The sequence below is a fragment of the Vombatus ursinus genome, unplaced genomic scaffold, assembly GCF_900497805.2.
Source record: "Vombatus ursinus unplaced genomic scaffold, bare-nosed wombat genome assembly UNPS02014858.1, whole genome shotgun sequence".
Taxonomy (NCBI): Eukaryota; Metazoa; Chordata; class Mammalia; order Diprotodontia; family Vombatidae; genus Vombatus; species Vombatus ursinus.
Genome location: NW_020954636.1, coordinates 2,182,565 through 2,201,365, shown reverse-complemented (window position 1 = coordinate 2,201,365; position 18,801 = coordinate 2,182,565). Strand labels below are relative to the sequence as shown.

Below are 18,801 nucleotides of genomic sequence, written 5' to 3'. Positions count from 1 at the left end.
ATTTTAACAAGACTTTTGTTAATACGTGCTTTGTATTTTCTTTGGTTTTCCAGTAATGTTTAGTTAAAAACAAAACAAAACAAGACTTTATGGCTACCTGGTAATTGGTCAGACCAACGAGTTTCAGGGGGAGCCTATGCTTCCGATATAGTTTTGTTCCAGCTATTCCCAAAGGTCACGAATTGTTTAATACACCTAAAACCCTCCTCCCTAGTTCCATCCCTTTAGCAACGCAGGAGCAGTCCAAGGCACCCTAGGGAGCCACTCATTTAGTCATAAGGTAGTACCTTATGGGCAGCTAGGTGGAGCAATAGATAAGAGCTCTAGGTGTAGAATCTGGAAGACCCAATTAAAATCTGGCCTCAGATATTTACTAGCTGTGTGACCCTGGGCACTTTGTTTGCCTTAGTTTCCTCATCTGTAAAATGAGCTGGAGAAGGAAATGGCAAACTATTCCAGTATCTTTACCAAGAAAATCCCCAAAACGGTAACAAAGAGTCAGGCAGTACTGAAAACACTTGAACAACAACAAAAATACCTCATGAGGCAAGTAGCGTAATATAATGGAAGGAGTACAAGATTCAGAGTCAGGAAAGACACATGGACTTGAAACTATCCTTGAATTTACTAGCTGCAAAACTTTTCAAACCTCAGTTTCCTCGCAATATAATACTGATAATGTCTATAGTAGCTATCTCATGGTGGTATAAAACTGAAATGAGCTAAGATACATAAAATATTACTATTATTATCTCTGAGAATATCATTGTAATAACTAGCATTTATATAGTGCTTTGGGGCAGCTGGATAGAGCACCAGGCCTGAAGTCTGGAAGACCTGAGTTAAAATTTGGCCTCAGATAATTAATCGTTCTGTGACCCTGGGCAAATCACTTAACCTTGTTTGCCCGAGTTTCCTTATCTGTAAAATGAGCTGGAGAAGGAAATGGCAAACCACTCCAGTATCTTTGCCAAGAGAACCTCAAATGGGGTCATGAAGAGTTGTATGCAACTGAACAACAATACAGAGTGCTTTAAGGTTTGATATGAGAAGCACTTTACAAATATAATCTCATTTTATCTTCTCCACAACCATGGGAAGTAAATGTTATTGTTAGCTCCACTTCAGGTGAGAAAATTGAGGTAGGTTAGATGACTTATCCAGGGTTATCCAACTACTAAGTATTGGAGGCAGAGCTGGAACTCAGTTCTTTCTGACTCCGGGTCCAAGTGCTTTATCCACAGCACCACCTAGCTGCCTCTGGATTATGAATTTCAATAGCCAATCAAACAAGACAGGTTACCTCTAGAATCTCCCAGATATTTACACAGCACCTTACTATGTTCTTCTCTACTCTCACAAAAAATGAACCTGTCTAGAATTATAAGATTATCAATTTAGAGTTGAGAGGGACCTTAGATCTCATCTAAACTAATCAGTAAACATTTATTAAGTTGCTGCTATGTTCTTTTTAGTCACCGTGATTGGCACCGGCCATAAAACGCAATAATGAAATAGTTCTTGCCTTCCAGGTGCTTACTAATCTAGCCAAGAGAACTATGTACATATATAGACATATGAAAAATTGATACAAGGTAATTGGAGTGGTGGCAGTAGCAGAATTAGAAAAAGCTTCATTTAAGAGGTGATAGTTGAGCTGAGTTTTCAAGGAAACTAGGGATTCTAAGAGACAGATTTCAGGAAGGATTTAATTCTGGACATGATGAGCCAATACAAAGGTATGGAAATGGGAGACAGACTATCACTTTTGAGAAATAGTAAGTATGGTTTGCCTGGGACATAGAGTATGTAATAGAGAATAATGCATAAACAAGCCTGGAAAATTAGATTAGAGCCAAGTTATAAATCTACCCCCCCCCTCTTTTTTTTATGGATGAGGAAACTGAGGTCCCAAGAGATTAAGTGACTTGCCCAAGGTTGTACAGAGATTAAGTGATAGACCTCATGGAACTCTGCACCTGGCACACAAGTTATATGACTTTCATATTGTTACACATAGTAGGTGCTTAATAAATGTTGTTGAATAAATGAACTAATATATCAACAAATAAATAAGTGGTAAGTACAGACATAGCTATTCCTGTCCTACTGAATTTCTCGCTACCACCTCTTGTCTTTGTTTATGCTGGGAAATCTTATCAACTAATTTTATCTTGTCTAGTTTTGGTGTAAGGGCATGACTCACAAAATGGACTCAGGGCAAGCAGCTTGAAAACCAGCCTGTAAATTAACTTTTAAAGATAAATTCACTTGGGGCTGTGAGATAGGATTAGGGTAGTTCTGGGCCAAAGAGGTGGGGAGGACAGAGGAAGATAGCTATTTTGTACCTTCCCTTTTAAGGAAGTGGGGCTCACTATATGGCTATCCCAGACCATCAAACCAAATCACAAGAATTCGGTCTGTTTCCATTTCTATCTTTACAACTTGGATTTGGTAATAATAATAGTTAACATTTATATGTACACCAGACTTCTCTGGGCATGGCCAAGTTCTAACATAGAGATGTCTTTGAAGGGCCTTCTGATCATGCCCAGTTTGCCTAACATGGAGGCCACTGTGTTCCCTACCACACGAGTAGGGGTAGTCTCCTTTGATTGACTGCTAGAATCTTTAAAACTGGTGAGACTGAGTCTATCTTCTCAGTTGCTCTTTGCCTACTGATTGCTAAGAGTTCCAGCCAAGGCAGCCTTGGAGCTGGTTATTTCGGCCAATCAGCTCAGCATAGAAGTCTTGAGAAGCCATGGTGCCTGTACCTGAATCCCATGGACGTTTGGATTTAGAAGTGGGATTGTGCTCTACAGGAACTGAGCTAAATTATGAACTTAATGCCCTGCCCCCTCCCCAGAGACTGAGGTGGTACAGGGGAGGAGGAGGAGGAGGAGAATTATATTAGGGGAAGTAAATTTATATATTTGTTATTATACTTTTTGAAGTGTGTAAAAACTGGTCTGTTGGTGGCCAATGGCACTGGAGTAATTCCCTGTACTTTGGGCTGCCATCAGAGTGTCTGGAGCCCCGTGCAGAGAACCTAAGTATCTCGAAACACTGTGAAGGCTATCAGAAAACCTTGGAGGAGGAGGGAAATATAACCTACCTGGCCCTCAGGAAGTAGGGGAGCAGACTAGTCTGTTACATCTATAACAAGGTTTGGAATGTGTTGTTTTTTTGTTTTTTGTTTTGTTTTTTTTTCCTACAAATATCTCATTTTATCCTGACAATATCCCTGGAAGGTAAGTACTATTGATAATCTCCATTTTATAGATAAAAGAAATGGATGCAGGTAGAGGCTATAACTTTCCAAGTCACACCTTTGTTAGTTTTTGAGGCTAAATTTGAACTCAGGTCTTTCTGACTCCAGGTCCAGCACCCTATCCACTGTGCCACTCATCTGCCTGATTTTTTTTCCTTCTGTTTCTCCTAGGCAGTCTAAGGGTTTCATCTGCAGTAGTTGGTCCTATTTGTTTTTTTAAAAAAAAAAAAAAGCCAGGTTCTAGAAGACCATCTCTATGCTCCAACTCCCTGCTTAACCTTGTTTTCTGAAGTCCACGATCTTCTTGGACTACACACCCAGAACTCCATACAAGGGCCAGCTATGCGCATGCACACAGAATTTTATGCAATAATGGAAGAGCTCTCACCCCATTTCCGGGCTTCTGACTGATCTACTGCTGGCTAATTGCCTCTTTACAATTTTCCAGTAAACAGGCCAAGGAAACATTTCTGAATTTATTTAGACTTCCAGAGAACTGTGCTAAGTCTGACCTTGGTCCCTTCCCCCACCTAGCTTTGCCTTCCAGCATTATGACTCACTCATTAAAGCGGCCGGGATCAGAGATCAGTCCTCCACCCCCAACAGTCAGGAAAAAAAACACTATTTGCAATACTCACACTAAGCAAGAAACCTTCTGCCTCCCCCTTCTCTCACTCCCCAGATATAACATGCACTAAATCACTTGCCTGTCCCTTCCTGAGACCTTTCTCTGCTTAGCTCCTACAAATTTCACAGGCTGAAAGAATTCTCTGCTTCAGTCTTTATCAAGGAAGGTGTTATGGAGATTGCCAATCCCACAATGCCTTTCAAAATGAACTGGTCAGGAGTACTAGATCAAGGAGTTGGAAATGCACAGAATGTCCTATACCTTGTCAAGTAGGCCATAGGTCATTGATTCCATATACTTCAATAGTCATTTCATTAGTCTTTTAAACCCTCAATTTCTCTCATAGAATAATGCAGTACAGTGGGAATACTACATAGCAGAGTAGTCATGTGAGTTTTTGTCCTTAATACCAAAGGCTTACCTGCTATCTAAAACTGTGAGAACATTGTTGTAGGATAATCATAAGGACTGAACTTTCCTGGCCTTAGAGTTTGGCAACTTGAGTGGTGGTGGAAATTGTCACTTATACAAAAGGTATAATTTGCTATTACAAATGGCTACTATGCTAGAGGATTATGTCTCACCAGTTTGGCCATTTCTAAGATTTCTAGAAAGAACCCTCTGAACTGAAAATTCACACCTGAATCCAGGCTATTGGAGGAAAAGCAACATGTATGATTTCCCTAAGGCCGAACAATGCTTGAGTAAGCTGAGTCCTTTCAAAGGGTAAGTGTACAAATAGGCAAAGGGTAGCACGTGGATTTAATAGATTTAGAAATATTTCTTAATAATTAAAGCTACCTAAAAAAGGAATGTGTTGCTTCTAGAGATAATGTGTTCCCCCTCATTGGAGGTGTTCACAGATCATAAATCTAAGGCTGGATGATACTTCAGAGATCATCTAGCCCAACTTCCTTATTTTATAGTTGAGGAAACAGTCTCAAGCAGCTTATGTGACTTGCCCAAAGTCACATAGGTAGTAAGCATTAGAGATGGAATTTAAACTTCGGTTCTCAGGCCCAAAGCTAGAATACTTTCCTCTGTTTCATTCAAATAGGTGTTAGTATGTTACAGTGAGGATTCCTTTTCAGATGTAGGCTGGGCTTGATCACTGCTGATGTCCCTTCCAGCTCTATGATTCTATGATTCTCATTTTATATTTTCAGACACCTTTGCAAAATTTCCAAAGGCAGTGCACTTCATTTATGCAGTGCACTGTCATGGATTACAGATATGGAAATGGCTTAACAATAAGAAATGAAGGGGGTAGCTAGGTGGTGCAGTGGATAGAGCACTGGTTTTGGAGTCAGGAGAAACTGAGTTCAAATCCAGCCTCAGACACTTGACATTTACTAGCTGAGTGACCCTGGGCAAGTCCCTGGGCAAGACCCTAATTGCCTCACCAAAAAAAAAAAAAAAAAAAAAAAAAGGATAGGGAAAAGCCAGAACATTTCTGGGTATAAACTGAGTGGGTATTCAGCCCCAAGGATGAATACTGGAAGCAGTCTCATTTAATACCATTAGGAATAATTCAGAAAAGGAAGTTCAGAATGACATCTCTTAACTCATAGTCTACACTAAGTGAATAGCCAAGTCACTGGGATATGTGTATGCTACATATATGAATATACAATATGAAAGTAATACACATATATGCCTTTTGAGGCTATATGATTTGGCACAAGTGCAAATTAATTTTACAGATTAAAAATACATTTTGAATGGACTTAAAGAGAAATGCTCCATGACTTCCTTTGTCTGGCCCTTAGTTTCCTCATCTGTAAAACTAGGATATTGTGCTAATACTTCCAAATCCAAATTTCATGACCTGAGATCTGACCTGAATGGTTAAATGACTTCCTCAAAGTTGTATAATCAGTAAGTAACAGAGCCAAGATTTGAACTAGGCCTACTTATTTCAAATTCAGATTGCTTTCCAGTACTCCATGGTAAAGGATCACATTCAGATTATTTGATTTTGTATCCAATAAACTTTTCACTACACCAAAAAAAAATTCTCTAAATTGCCTTTATTGGATTTTAGGCTTTGAACAATCTGTCATAACCCAACTCAAAAACCAATAGTACTATGAAAAATACATGGGTCATGGTTGTTTGTAAGCATGTACTCCTAGTATATAACTATTTCTAATCCATAAGGGACTGTTGGTAAAGAACAAGACTTCTTTTTCCTCTCTTTACTCTTTCCCTTGATGAGCTCTTTGACTACCACGGCCCCAGTTGTTAGCTCTGTGATAACTACATATCCCTATATCCCCTAATCTTCAAAATTTAATCTTACATTTCTAACTGCTTACTAGATTTCAGTATTTGGTATGCTGCCAGTACCTCAAACTCATCACATCCAGAACTGAACTCATCATTTCCTCTTCCTTCTACCTTCCTTGTTTCTGGTAAACTAGAAATATTTTCCAAGTGACTCAGTATGAAACCTTAGAGTTCTCTTCGTCTCTTCTCTTCCCCTCATACATTTATTTAGTTGCCATGCTTTGTGCATTCTTCTTCTAAAATTTCAATCAAATCTGTCTCCACCCTTCAGTTACACATCCATCACCCTAGTTCACTTTTCCATAGTGCTTCTTAAACCGTGGGTCATGACCTGGGGTTGCAATTCACAGTTTAAGAAGCACTGAAGGGGTCATCAGTGAAAAAAGTTTAAGAAGCCCTGGAAGTGATCTTCCTGAACCCAGCCTCTTCCTTCTCTAAACCACCTTTCACACTACTGCCAAAGTTATCTTCCTGAAGAGTAGATCTTATTATATCCCTCTTCTGCTCAAAAATTGTAATTGACTCCCTATTTCATCATCATCATCATCATCATCATCATAATTATCATCATCAATAACAACAACAATAACAACTGAATCTGGTACTCATGGTCCTCAAGAATCTTTTCCAAATATATGCATTCTATTTTTCTTCATACTCTCTACCAGTCATTCTCTGGTCACATTCTGCTCTCTTCTGCCTCTACAATGGGCCTACCATCTCCCATGCCTGCAACAGACTTCTTCCATATTTCTGCCTGTTGAAAGTATTCCCTTCCTACAAGTCCCAACTCCAGCAACAATTCCTCCAGAAAGGCTTTGCTGATCCCCTCAGAGAGAAGTGATCCATACTCTCCATATCTTTTAGGTATCGTTTTCCCTCTTGCTCACACTGAACACATTCAAACTTATAATATTTGTGCTATTGCTCTACCAGTTTCTGAACTCTTTCAGATTAGGGAGCATGGTGTTTCCAAATTTTGTATTCCCAGTGCTTTGAACAGAGTAGGCATTTAACTAATGTTTGTTGAATCAAATTCCTAAGCCAAGTATTAAGGGTTAAAACCTCTTAACCCACAGAGAAAGCAGTGAGAATGTAATAGAATTTATTTAGGTCTGTCCTTCACTTACTAGAAAATTATAGCATGTTTGACAAATAGAGAGATAGCATCCTCTAAAACTTAACTGATTGGAAAAGAAAGTCAGGTGGTAAGAGGGGGAGAAAAAAATCAGTCATGGTCTAAAATTCAGTTGGCAAGAAGCCTTAGAAAGCACAATTTTATCTTCCAGAGTGGTGACACTAGTGTAACTGAATAAACACATGCTAAACTCCTACTGAGCTGCACAACTCTTATTGAGGGGGGGAGAATTCTAACAAGGCAAATAAGGGTTCCTTGCTTGCCTTGGGTTCAAATCATCAGGCTCAGCTAAACTACATGGCTTCTGAAAGGACTGGCAGGTGTGACTGCCCACCACTGTCAGAGATCTTTGAAAGATTGTGGTGGGCAGGAAAGCACTACTGGATGAGAAAATCAGAGATGTCTCAATTTAAAAAAAAAAAAGGAAAACACTAGAACTACTAACTATAGGCCAATTAGCTTGACTTTGGTACCTGGCAAAATTCTAGAATATATCATTTAAAGGGATATTTAATTAACATTTTGAAATGGAAATGGTGATCATAAAGAGCCAACTTGGCTTCAAGAACAAGGCATGCTGGACTAACCTCGTTTCCCTTTTTAACAGTTGACTAGACTAGCCAAGCAGGTGTATGATTTTAGCAAAACATTTAACAAAGTCTTTCATTCTACTCTTACACACAAAAAATGTAGAGATGTGAGCTAGACAATAGTGCAGTTATGTGGATTTGAACTGGTTGAATGGCTGGACCCAAAAGTAGTTTTTAATTTTTCAATGTCAGTTTGGAAGGAGATACCCAATGAAGTGCCCCAGGGATCAATGATTAGTGCTATGCTGTTTAACATTTTCATCCAATGACTCAAATGAAGGCACAGATGGTATGCTTATCAAATTCACAGATGGTACAAAGTTAAGAAAGCTCACTAACAAGTTTAATAACATTGTCAGTATCCAACACTGGACTAAAAAGAATAAGGTTAAATTTAATAGGAATAAATGCAAAGTCATATATTTGTGTTCCAAGGTCTGCTCCATAAGTACAAGATAGGAGAAGTGTGGCTAGACAGCAGTTTATCTAAAAAATCATGACAGTCCAAAAAAAAGTTAATATGATGATATTATATTATATATTATATATAATGCATTAAGAGAGACGTAGTATCCAGAACTATGGTGGCGACTGTTATCTGTCCTTTGCCTTGTCAGATTACATGAGGAGTACCGTGTTCAGTTCTGGGTGCCACCTTTGAGGAAAGACAGTGAAAATCCAGAATGTGTCTGGAGTAGGATGACAAAAAATGCTAAAAATGCTCAAGATAATGATAGGAAGATTACTTAAAGTAGTGTTTCTGCCAAGAGTTCCAGAGGGAGACTTCAGAATGCATGAGATCTTGGATGGGAAAAAAAAAATGAAACGTTGCATCTTTATACTAACTTCTCACTGAAATTTAGCATCTCCTTTTATTTAAAAGTATAGTTCTAAGTAGGGATCTATAGGCTTCAGGAGTCCATGACCCAAAAAAAGTTAAGAGCCTCCTGATCTAGTCTAACCCTTCATTTTGCACACGAGGAAACTGAGGCCCAGAGATTAAGTGATTTGACCACTTGATGATCTCTATGCGCATCCCAGATTTACCTCTATGATGCCATGATGCTATGACTAAGCATCACACAATGAGTTAGTGGCTAAGCCAGCACAAGAGGCCATGTCCCTTTCTGGAAGGCTGCTTTGTGTCAAAGAGGCTCATATGCTATGAAGGATTATCAGACTTGTTCTGTTTGGTCCCAGATAGCAGAATGAAGAGCAATATAGATGGATGGTGCACAGAGAGAGATTTAACCTTGCTGTTAGGAGAAATTTCCTAACTTTTAGAGCTATCCTAAAATAGAATGGGCTGCCTTGGCACAGAGCAGTTTTTCCTACATCAACATCTCCAAGCAAAGACTGACAGATCATTTGTCAGGGCAATTCTTATACAGAAATGGACTGGCCTAGGTGACCTTTGAGGTGCCTTCCAATATACTGAGATTCTGAAATGATCGTCCACTTCATCAATAACTGTAATGAGGTTTCACAGAAAATTTGTTATAAGAAAATATTGAGAACAATCAGAAGAGATACAGACATCCAAAGAGGATTCTTTGCCAGTCTACTTAGCAGGAACTGATATTTTAAGTCCCTATTCTTCTTTGGAGCATATTAGGGAGTTTGGCTCATAAATATTAAGATAGATGTCTTTTTTTTTTAAATCTCTAGGCTAGTCTCTTTTGAAAGAAAATTCAAGATCATCATTGTTATTGCCATTATAAGATTTTGTTATAAAGTCACACATTAATAAGAACAAAAACCCAACAACTTTTCAGCTCCCCAATAGATTCCTCACTTCTGAAAAAGATCCATGCTCTGGGTCTAAGTATTCCCCCTTTGCCATAGGGAAATCTAGTGATCAAACAAAATAGCCACTGTAGAACAGAGATGGGCCTACAAGTACTCTTCAGATTTAAGATTTCTGGGCCTAAATGTATAACATGGTTTGTAGATAGATTGTGATATTTAAAATCGCAGTAATAAAATCATAGAATCATAGCTTTAGAGTTGGAAGGGGTCTTAGAGACCAACTACTTTAACCTCTACCTTTACAGTTCAGGTACTGGAGCCCATAGAAGTAAAATGAGCCAGCCAAGGTCAAACCGACACCAATTAGCTAAAATTCAAATCCAAGTTCTCTGACTCTCAATTAAGAACACTTTCCACAGTAACATGTGGTCTCATAGCACCATTAATAAGGGTGTTGAAAATAATGCTGGAAAACAAATTCAACAGAGGTAGTGTATCGTAGTAGATCTCTATCTAACTAGCCTTGAAGCCAAGAAGACCTGGGTTCAAGTCCTGTCTCTGATGTATTTATTGGCTGTGTGACTTGGGTAAGTTACTCAATCTTTAAGTGTCCCTAGGCAACTCTGTGAGACAGTAAATTGCAGAAAAGCTGCCAACCTGCTATGGTACAGGGAATTCCCTCCCCGGGTGTTCCCTATGTCAATGAAATCACAGATCCAGTTCCGGTGCCTATCCTCATACAAGGCCATTTATCCTGGGAATGTGGCTCTGGTCACCATAAATCATAAAAGTCATAACAAAGCTGTATCATATACAGAGAAGGGCAAAGAAATTGCTCAAGAGGATGGAACTGTCTTCAGGACAGTTTGAAAAGACTGGAACTCTTCATCTGGCAAATGCAAGCTACAAAGAGCCACAGAATGATATTGTGGAATCTAAATTTTGTTACTATCATGTCCCGTATCTGCCGCTGGGCCTCTCTTTTTCAAAAACAGGGAGTTAGGAATAAGTTCAGCTAATATAATTCGGGTGGGCAGCTAAGAGAGGCATCTTGGAAATGGTTTAATTTATTTTTATTCTTCCCATCCTGGGACCCATCATGTGTGTACTCTGGGTAATACAAACCATGACCCTTGGCAATTCAAGAATCGACCCCGCCCAAGGCAAAATGGGAGAAAGTCCTAGGCTGCAATACTAGGAGATTGCCAATGCATCTCCTCTAGACAAAAATAGAAATTCTACTTGCGATCACCCACTCTCCACTCTTAACTATTGCAAGGAATGGCCAGTCTGATAGGGAGGCAACCTGGTACAGTGGAAATAGTAGCACGGGCTCTGGAGTCAGAGGGGCTGGGTTTATATCCTGCATCTTTTGCTTACTACCTGTGTGACCGAGTCATTGAACTTTGTGGGGCCTGTTCTGTTATCTGAAAAATGAGGGGTTTGGACTATGTGAGTTCGTTTCCAGTTTTCTTTGATCTATGATGAAGAATATATCAATCTCCTAAATACCATGGTTAACTGCAGCTCCCACCCAACCCACTGAAGAAATGCCAATACAATCAGGCTCCCATTCCTGTCAGTTAGTCCCCCAAACCCTGGTGCAGGTGTTTCCAGTGAATCCCCCAACATGGTGTTCCCTCCCTCCTACCTCTTCTATCTTCATTATCTGAAATATCTCATCCTTCCTATTAAATCGACACTTTCCTTTTACATTTGAGGACACTGAGGCCCAAAGACATTAAATAACTGGTTTAGGGGTCACACAAGACTGGAGCCAGATTTCCTTTTGATCCAGTGCTCTCTTTATGATGCCACGCTATGTGGAAACACTACAGAAATGTATTTAAAATGTGTGTAAAGTAATAATTATAGATTAGGTGAATATGGAACATATTTGCTAAAACCTCAAGCAGAAATCTATGTATCCTACCAAATAGCCTACTTTAATATATGGTATTTACTGTCATTCAAAGTCCTCAAGAACAGGCTGTTTGGCTACTAGTCAGGACATTTTATTTCCTGCTACTCTTATTTCCTGCTGCTCCACCCTCCAAACCAGATCACTAGAAATCATGCCTGAGATGAGCTAAGCCACTCACCTCTAGACACCTTGGGACCAAAAGTCCCATCTTCACTACGGCCATCTTCAACTCAGTAGCTTACAGCTGTATGGTACCCTCTTCACTACCCCCTCCCTTTTTACCACCTCTTGCTCCAAGAAAGGTAATCAAATTAACACTACGATTGTCTCAGAAAAGGACAAGTCAATGGATTGCCCAATTTTTCCACTTACCATTACTTCTTTCCCTGGCCACAGTGTTATCCAGCCCACTCCACCCCCATTAGAATGTAAGCTCCATGAGAGCAAGGACTCTCATTTTTGTATTTGTACCCCTAGCTCTCAGCATGGTGCTTGACATGTAGTAGTGGCACTTAATTAATGTTTTTGATTCATTCATCCTACAAAGATCATTCATCTTTCAGGGAAGAGTGAGCTGGAGGATCATTGAATTCCCATCCTACTCAGAAATTCTGTTATACTATGACATAACCCTCACGGTCTGTAGTATAGTTTACTGGTGCACTCCAGAAGATGGGCCTCAGAACAAGAGTGTATTGCTGGCATAACTCATTACAGGAAGAGGCACAGGATCCAGAAACAGCTACATTCCTGAGGTCATAGCTAAGAGTGAATCTCCCCAGATCCCTGGGGGAGTGGCAGCAAGGCAAGAACCAACAGCTGCCACAAGAATCAACACCCATTGTCTATGGACAGCCCTTCATGGCACTCAGACCCAGCTGAGCCTGGATTCCTCCCTGAATTCCAGCCATATTATGAACAATGTTGAGTGCTAAGGAGCATGGGAAGAAAAATTTCAAAGTGCCAAGTTTATTAGAGTGAGAGACTATCCCCCTCACATTTCCACAGCAACATCCCTAGAGGCACCTTAATCTCCTTCCCAATAATGCTGGTTCCCAACAGAAAGGAATGCTGAAGAAGTGATGGAGTTTGGAACAAAGTATTTGAAACTCCAGCTCCAAATTGTCAACCTGGGAGCATGGGAACTGATAAATTTCATCCAAGTGGAGCCCCTCGGCTCAGGCTCCTGGGGAGATCTCCCAGATAGTTACATTTCCTTAAAGAAGTGGTTCCCAAAGTCCAGGCCCCACCCCAAATCCCTTTGCCCTATATCCTTATAGTGAGTGTTGGTGTTTGTGTGTGTGTGCATATGCATGCTCGTATGCATGCACCAATGGGCAATGAGTGGAAGGCTTGAAGCTTATGTCCAGTCTTGCTGATTTTTGTTTTCAGACAGGCTCTGTTACAGTGCTGCAGGTGACAGCTCCCTTCCATAGAAGTATCATGTCCATAGGGCCAAGGGGATGCCCCTGAGTAGCAGTTATCTTTGGCGTCCGACCAGTTGTAGTTTGGCAGTCTTGACTCTATGTGCCTCTGACAGGTTCCGCTTTCGAACATCAGAGTTGGTTATGAACTCCACATGTGACAAAGGGAACCAGCCCCTCTCCCCATCTGACAGCCTCATACCCTCCAGCCAACCTGGTGGGAGAAAGGGGGAGGGATGACAGTGTGGGTGTTGGGGAGAGGAATCACCTGGACAGCCTCTCCCTCAGTCTCAGACCTGGAATTTTTTCTCAACCACAGAGTTTCCTGAAATGGAGGCCACCCAACAAGGTGAATCATCTTTACTCCTCCCCACCCACTCTTCCAGCCTGAATACAACAATATTGTTCAGTGATAATGAGTCCTCAGGCGTTTTTTTTTTTTTTTAAAAGGCCTCTCTATTAGCATTTCTACTTACAAACCGCTTAGCTATTAGTAAACCTTCTCCATGAACAACCCTCTCCCTCTATGTCTTATCCTCCTCCTTCATACCCATTCTTCTTACCATCACTGCTGTGCTGAGTCACCATCACCACATCTGCTTTCTCCAGTGCCAACTCATCATTCTCTCGAGGTTTATAAGAACGTAGACACTGAACCTGCGGGGAGTCTAGAGAATAGGGAAAGTGTGGAGGAGACAAAAAAAGAAGATGATTCTGACAGAGATGACCAAAGATGGTTGAGCCTTCCCCCTGAGGCTCTTTCCCTGAGTCATTGCCCAACCACCAGCAGCATGCCTCCTTCCTTCCTCCCGTTAAAGAAATATGCCAAACAGGAAGGAGGACAAGACTCATAGCCATGCCTCAGAATCAGTTCTGACCGTGGTTTTTCTTTACTCTTTCTTAAATAGGCTATATCTGAGAGCAGTTGGAATGATAGATCTTTTTGCTTTCTTAACTGCTGTCACCAGGCCTTGCTTGGCCTCCAGGCATCTTGAATCTCTCTCCTGCCCCAATCTTTTTTGTTTAGGAGTGTCTTTTCATTTTCTCCTTTCCTAATCCCACAACCAGGGTTCATCTTATACTGGAGTGACAGTTCTGGCTCTGTTCCTACTTCTTTCTTCCTTCCTCCCTCTATTTCTCTCCAGCTTTCACCAGCCCCCTTATCCTTACCATGACATGCCAAGAGGTCCAACTCCTCTCTTGGAAGAGCTAAAGCTGAGATCCAGCGAAGCTTTTCACTCCTGGAAAAAGAAAGTGGGGTCACAACTCCATCTGGAACATGAGATGGTTAAGGATGAAGAAGGAGAATAGTAGGGATAAGAATGGATGAAGGGGCACTGGGAGAATGTGAAGACTATCTAGTTACAAGGTGTAGGGTAACTTCTATAAAAATGCCTTCTGGAACTCTGCTTAGTTAGAAGTCAGCCAAGTACTTGAGCCATAATGTTATTTGTCAGTTCCTAATTGCTCAACCTGTTTTGATTCCCATCTTCATTTATGATTATTCCTTCTGGTTGGAGTAACTGTATTTGAAAATGTGGGAATGCAGTCAGACTTTCAATTATACATACACGGGTTATAAACTTTGTTGATTACATATTTTTCCAGCCCTATCACTATTTCCTTAAATACATCCTATGTTCCTGCTTACTTATAATATCTTCTGATCATTGAATACATTTCTAATTTTGTACCTCTATGATTTTACTCAAGCTCTTCCATACACTTGGAATGCCTCATCTCTTCCCTTTCTGCTGTGAAAATTCTACCTGTCTATTAATGCTCAGTTTAGATACCATCTCATCCTAAAAAGCTCCTCTGATGATCCAACTGGATAGGATCTCTCTTCTTCCCTTGTAGTACATCCTAGAGTTAATTTTATGCCCATTTTGGCTTAGGGAATGATGCCTTATTTATCATTGTATTCCCTGAGGTATATAACACATAATAGCTACTCAATGAGTATCTGTTGACTAAAGAAAATGTTAGTTAATAGTGTTTGCCTATCCCTTCTGCATGCTTATGGACAGTCTCCTTCTATAGCTGAATTGGTATATGCTTGGAAATGCAAACTAATGCTATTATTATTATCTAAACAGAAAATTTGATTTTGAGAATAGCAGCAAAAAGATGCTATCAGAAAAGTTACAATTCATTTCAAGTACATTTAGGAAGGTTAATTTAAGCTTTCTGGATTATCCATGCCACTATTTCTATATAATATTGTGGCTAATTGAGAGTTGGCTGTATTAATATTCCCAGAGGACCCTGGTGAAGAGTAAATCACTAAACAAAGGAGATGTACTTGCTCCGGATAACGTTTTTACATAATGTATTCTTAGAAGGCCAGGGCTCCTATACGTATCCAATCAACATAAAGAGCACATGGAGTTATTATCTCCATCTCGAAAGCCCACACTGACCAAAGGGAACTGAGTGTATACAGCATAGATGGACACCCAGAAAGTAAAGCCATTCTGCAATAAAGGGGCCAAGAATATGAATAGTTCTCAAAAGAATAATTGCAAATATTTAACAACCATATGAAAGACTGCTCCAAATTATTTACACGTGAAATGCGTATCAAAACAACCCTTACCTTTTACTTCACACTCAGCAAATTGGCAAAGATGGCATTAAAAGGTAGCAGTCAATATGGCAGAGGTCGTGGAAATACAGGCACATTACTGCACTATTGATGGAGCTGAATTGGCTCAACCATGTTGGAAATAAACTTTGTTGGAGTTATGTAAAAAAAGTAAGTGAAATGTCACCTTTGACCTTTGACCTAGAGATTTCACATATCCTTTAAGGAGGTCAATAGTGAAAAGTAAGATCCTACAGAAACCAAAATAATCATAGGAGTCCATTTTGTAGTATAAAAAAATGGAAACAAGGTAGTGCCCTCTGATTGAAGAATACTGAAATAAGCTGTGGTATATGAATGTAAATGAATTACTGTGCTATAAAAAACAATGACTATGACTGAAACAGAGGGAACATAAACAGAGTTTGGAAAGATTTCTATGAAGTGATCTAAGCAGCTTTGTGAATGTTCTTTAGGTAGGCCCCTGCCTCATCACCACTTCCTACTAATGCCTTCTTTCATTCCCTCCCAGTCACCGATCTCCATCTCACTGAGTCTCCGTGCGAAAGAGGAACTCGGCCTGGGTGCCTTGTGCGTTGTGCCGGAGGAAGAGGCGGAAGAGGTTCTTGTGTGGTCCGTGCAGCTTCATTTCACACTTCTCCCCCCGTACAGATGAAAAAGGGGCATGGTCAAACACCAGGAAGCGGTTCCCCCTGTAGAGAAATAAAGAGTGTCAATCTCATTCCACAGACTTCATTCTTTCTCACTAACAATTCTTAACCCCTCTCCTACAAAGCTTCCTGAACCTGCACATTATTATATGAGTCACAGAATGGTGGTCATTTGACTACACAAATTCCTGGCTAGGAGTCTGAGTCAGGATTAGTTTGGCCTGGGGTTTTTCCAGGGGATCATACTCCACAGGCCAAAGGACTCCAGAAGTTAGGTCTAGGGTATCTTTATAAGTTCTGAGTCAACCCTGATCCCAAGAAGATGGTTCAGACTTTAACCATCTTTCCCTCTCATTTTGAAAATTTAGGCCCAAGTATGAAAAAACCTAAGGCCTGAATTTGATCTGTCAGTCAATTATATAGCATTTATTAAGCATCTAATATGTGTCAGTTGCTTTATAGACTTAGCTAAGCATGGGAGTACAAAGAAAGGCAAAATGAACAAAAAATAAAACAGAAAAGAATCCCTACTTTCAAGGAGCTCATAGTCTAATGGGAGAGACAATGTGCAAATAACTATGTAAGAACAAGCTATATGCAGGATACATTGGGGCAGTCTCAGAGGGAAAGGCACTAGTATTAAGGGAGATTATGAAAGGCTTCTTGCAGAAGGGAATCTTAAGCTGAGACCTGCAGGAAGCCAGGGAAACTAGACGATGAAGATGAGAAGGAACAGCATGCAAGGTACGGGGGGCACTCAGCGGAAATGCTCAGAGTCAAGAGATAAAGCTATTGCAATAGTCTAAGTGTGAGGTGGTGACAGGCCTACACCAAGGTAATGGCAGTGTCAGAGCAAAGGGGAAGGATATAAAGGAGATGTTCTGAAGGTAGAAATGACAGGACATGGTGGGTGAGAGAAAATGGGGAGTTGAGGATGATACCTAGGTTTTGAGCCTGGGTGACTGTGAGGATGGTGGTACACTCAGTAGTAAGAAGCAAGTCAGGAGGAGGTGAGGGCTTAAGGGGATAGATAATAAGTTCACTTTTGGAATGTTGAGCTTAATATGTATGAGGATCACTTAGTTCTAGATGTCTAATAGGCAGTTGGAGGTGTGAGACTGGAGGTTGGGAGAGAGATTAGGGCTAGAAAATAGATGTGAGAGATATGTGCAGAGAGATGATAATTGAATGCATAGGAAATTATGAGATCACCAAGTGAAATGTTATGGAATGAGAAGAGAAGAGGGCACAGGACAGAATACTATGGGACACCATGGTTAAAGGGTATGAACTGGAAGCAGATCCAGTAAAGGAGCCTTAGGAGCAATCAGATAGTTAGGATGGGTACACATTATAGGAGTTTCATTCATTGCAAAAAGTTAAGTTGTACACATAACAAATAGCTAAAGTTGCAAAGAGTTAAGAGACTGAAAATTAAGAATGTACAGAAACCCATTTTAGATGTTTTTCTCAAGGAGTTTAGCCATAAATGGGTGAGTAGATAAAGGATGAAAGCTAAAGGGGATGGACAGATCAAGTGAGGCATTTCTGAAGATAGTGAAGACATGTACATGGTTGTAGGCAATAGGGAAGCAGCCAATAGACATGGAACAACTGAAGATTAGTGAGAGAATAGAGATGATGAAGGGGAGAAACCTCCTAGAGAGAATGGGATAGAATGGAATCACTTCTTAGTGCAGAGAGACTTTGTCTTGGCAAGAAGAGTCACTTCTTCACATGAAACAGAAGTGAAGTAAGAGTTAGTGGCATAAGGTATCTAAATGTGAGATGAGCAACAGGGGAGAAAAGGGAGCTCTCTGTGAATGGCGTATTTTTTCAGTGAACCATAAGGCAAGATTCTAAGCTGGAACCATGGGAAGTGGGGAGGAGTTATGGAAAGTTTGAAGAGGGATGAAAAGCCTTTATGGTCAGTAGGAGAGTGAATTGATTAGGGAGTTGTAGAAGGATTGCTTTGCCACAGCAAGGACACTGGAGATTAGGTAACACGAATTTGCAGTGGACTGAATCAGTCCCCTGGGTTACCCTCATTCCATCAAATAGAATCCAAGAGTCATAGGGTTCTAGAACTAATGCAGCTTCAAGACCTTTTGGATCAAGGTTGATTCAAAATGTTGCTGATTGGAGGGGCCTCCCATTCCAATCTTGGGCACTAAATAACTGAGCTATACCTATACAGCACCACGGGGGCTGTAACCAATCGAATCAAATAGGGGATATAACCAATCAAATCACTGTTCTGAGCTCTGTTTTAATTACTGAATTTCAGCTCTCAATTCTGACTCCATCACAGGAGCTTATTTGATCCTTGAATTTCCTCCCTCTTTTATGACAATGTTTTCCCATATCACCATGAGTTACCAATAGGTCAGTGAAAAGTTTCCTTCCTGGAATATATACCACCCCTCTACCTCTCCCCACCCCCCAGGTCAACTAAAGATGTCATTTCTGCTCCCCCACCTAGTTTCCCTCCCTGTCTTTCCTCCCAGTCACTAACTCTCGAGGCCGTGAT

The 18,801-nt window shown here is 40.5% G+C and overlaps 1 protein-coding gene and 1 pseudogene across 1 annotated transcript in view; one reads left to right on the top strand and one right to left on the bottom strand.

The window, feature by feature from the left end:
- LOC114027264 overlaps positions 1-18,801 on the top strand; it is a 229,884-nt pseudogene that overhangs the window by 141,189 nt on the left and 69,894 nt on the right.
- Positions 12,223-18,801, bottom strand: part of ARHGEF5 (Rho guanine nucleotide exchange factor 5) — a 26,992-nt gene continuing 20,413 nt past the window's right edge. Inside the window, 5 exon segments of the mRNA XM_027841249.1 lie at positions 12,223-13,227; positions 13,577-13,681; positions 14,184-14,254; positions 16,152-16,313; positions 18,787-18,800. Of these exon segments, the coding sequence (XP_027697050.1) occupies positions 13,070-13,227; positions 13,577-13,681; positions 14,184-14,254; positions 16,152-16,313; positions 18,787-18,800 (510 nt within the window). The 3' untranslated portion in view covers positions 12,223-13,069.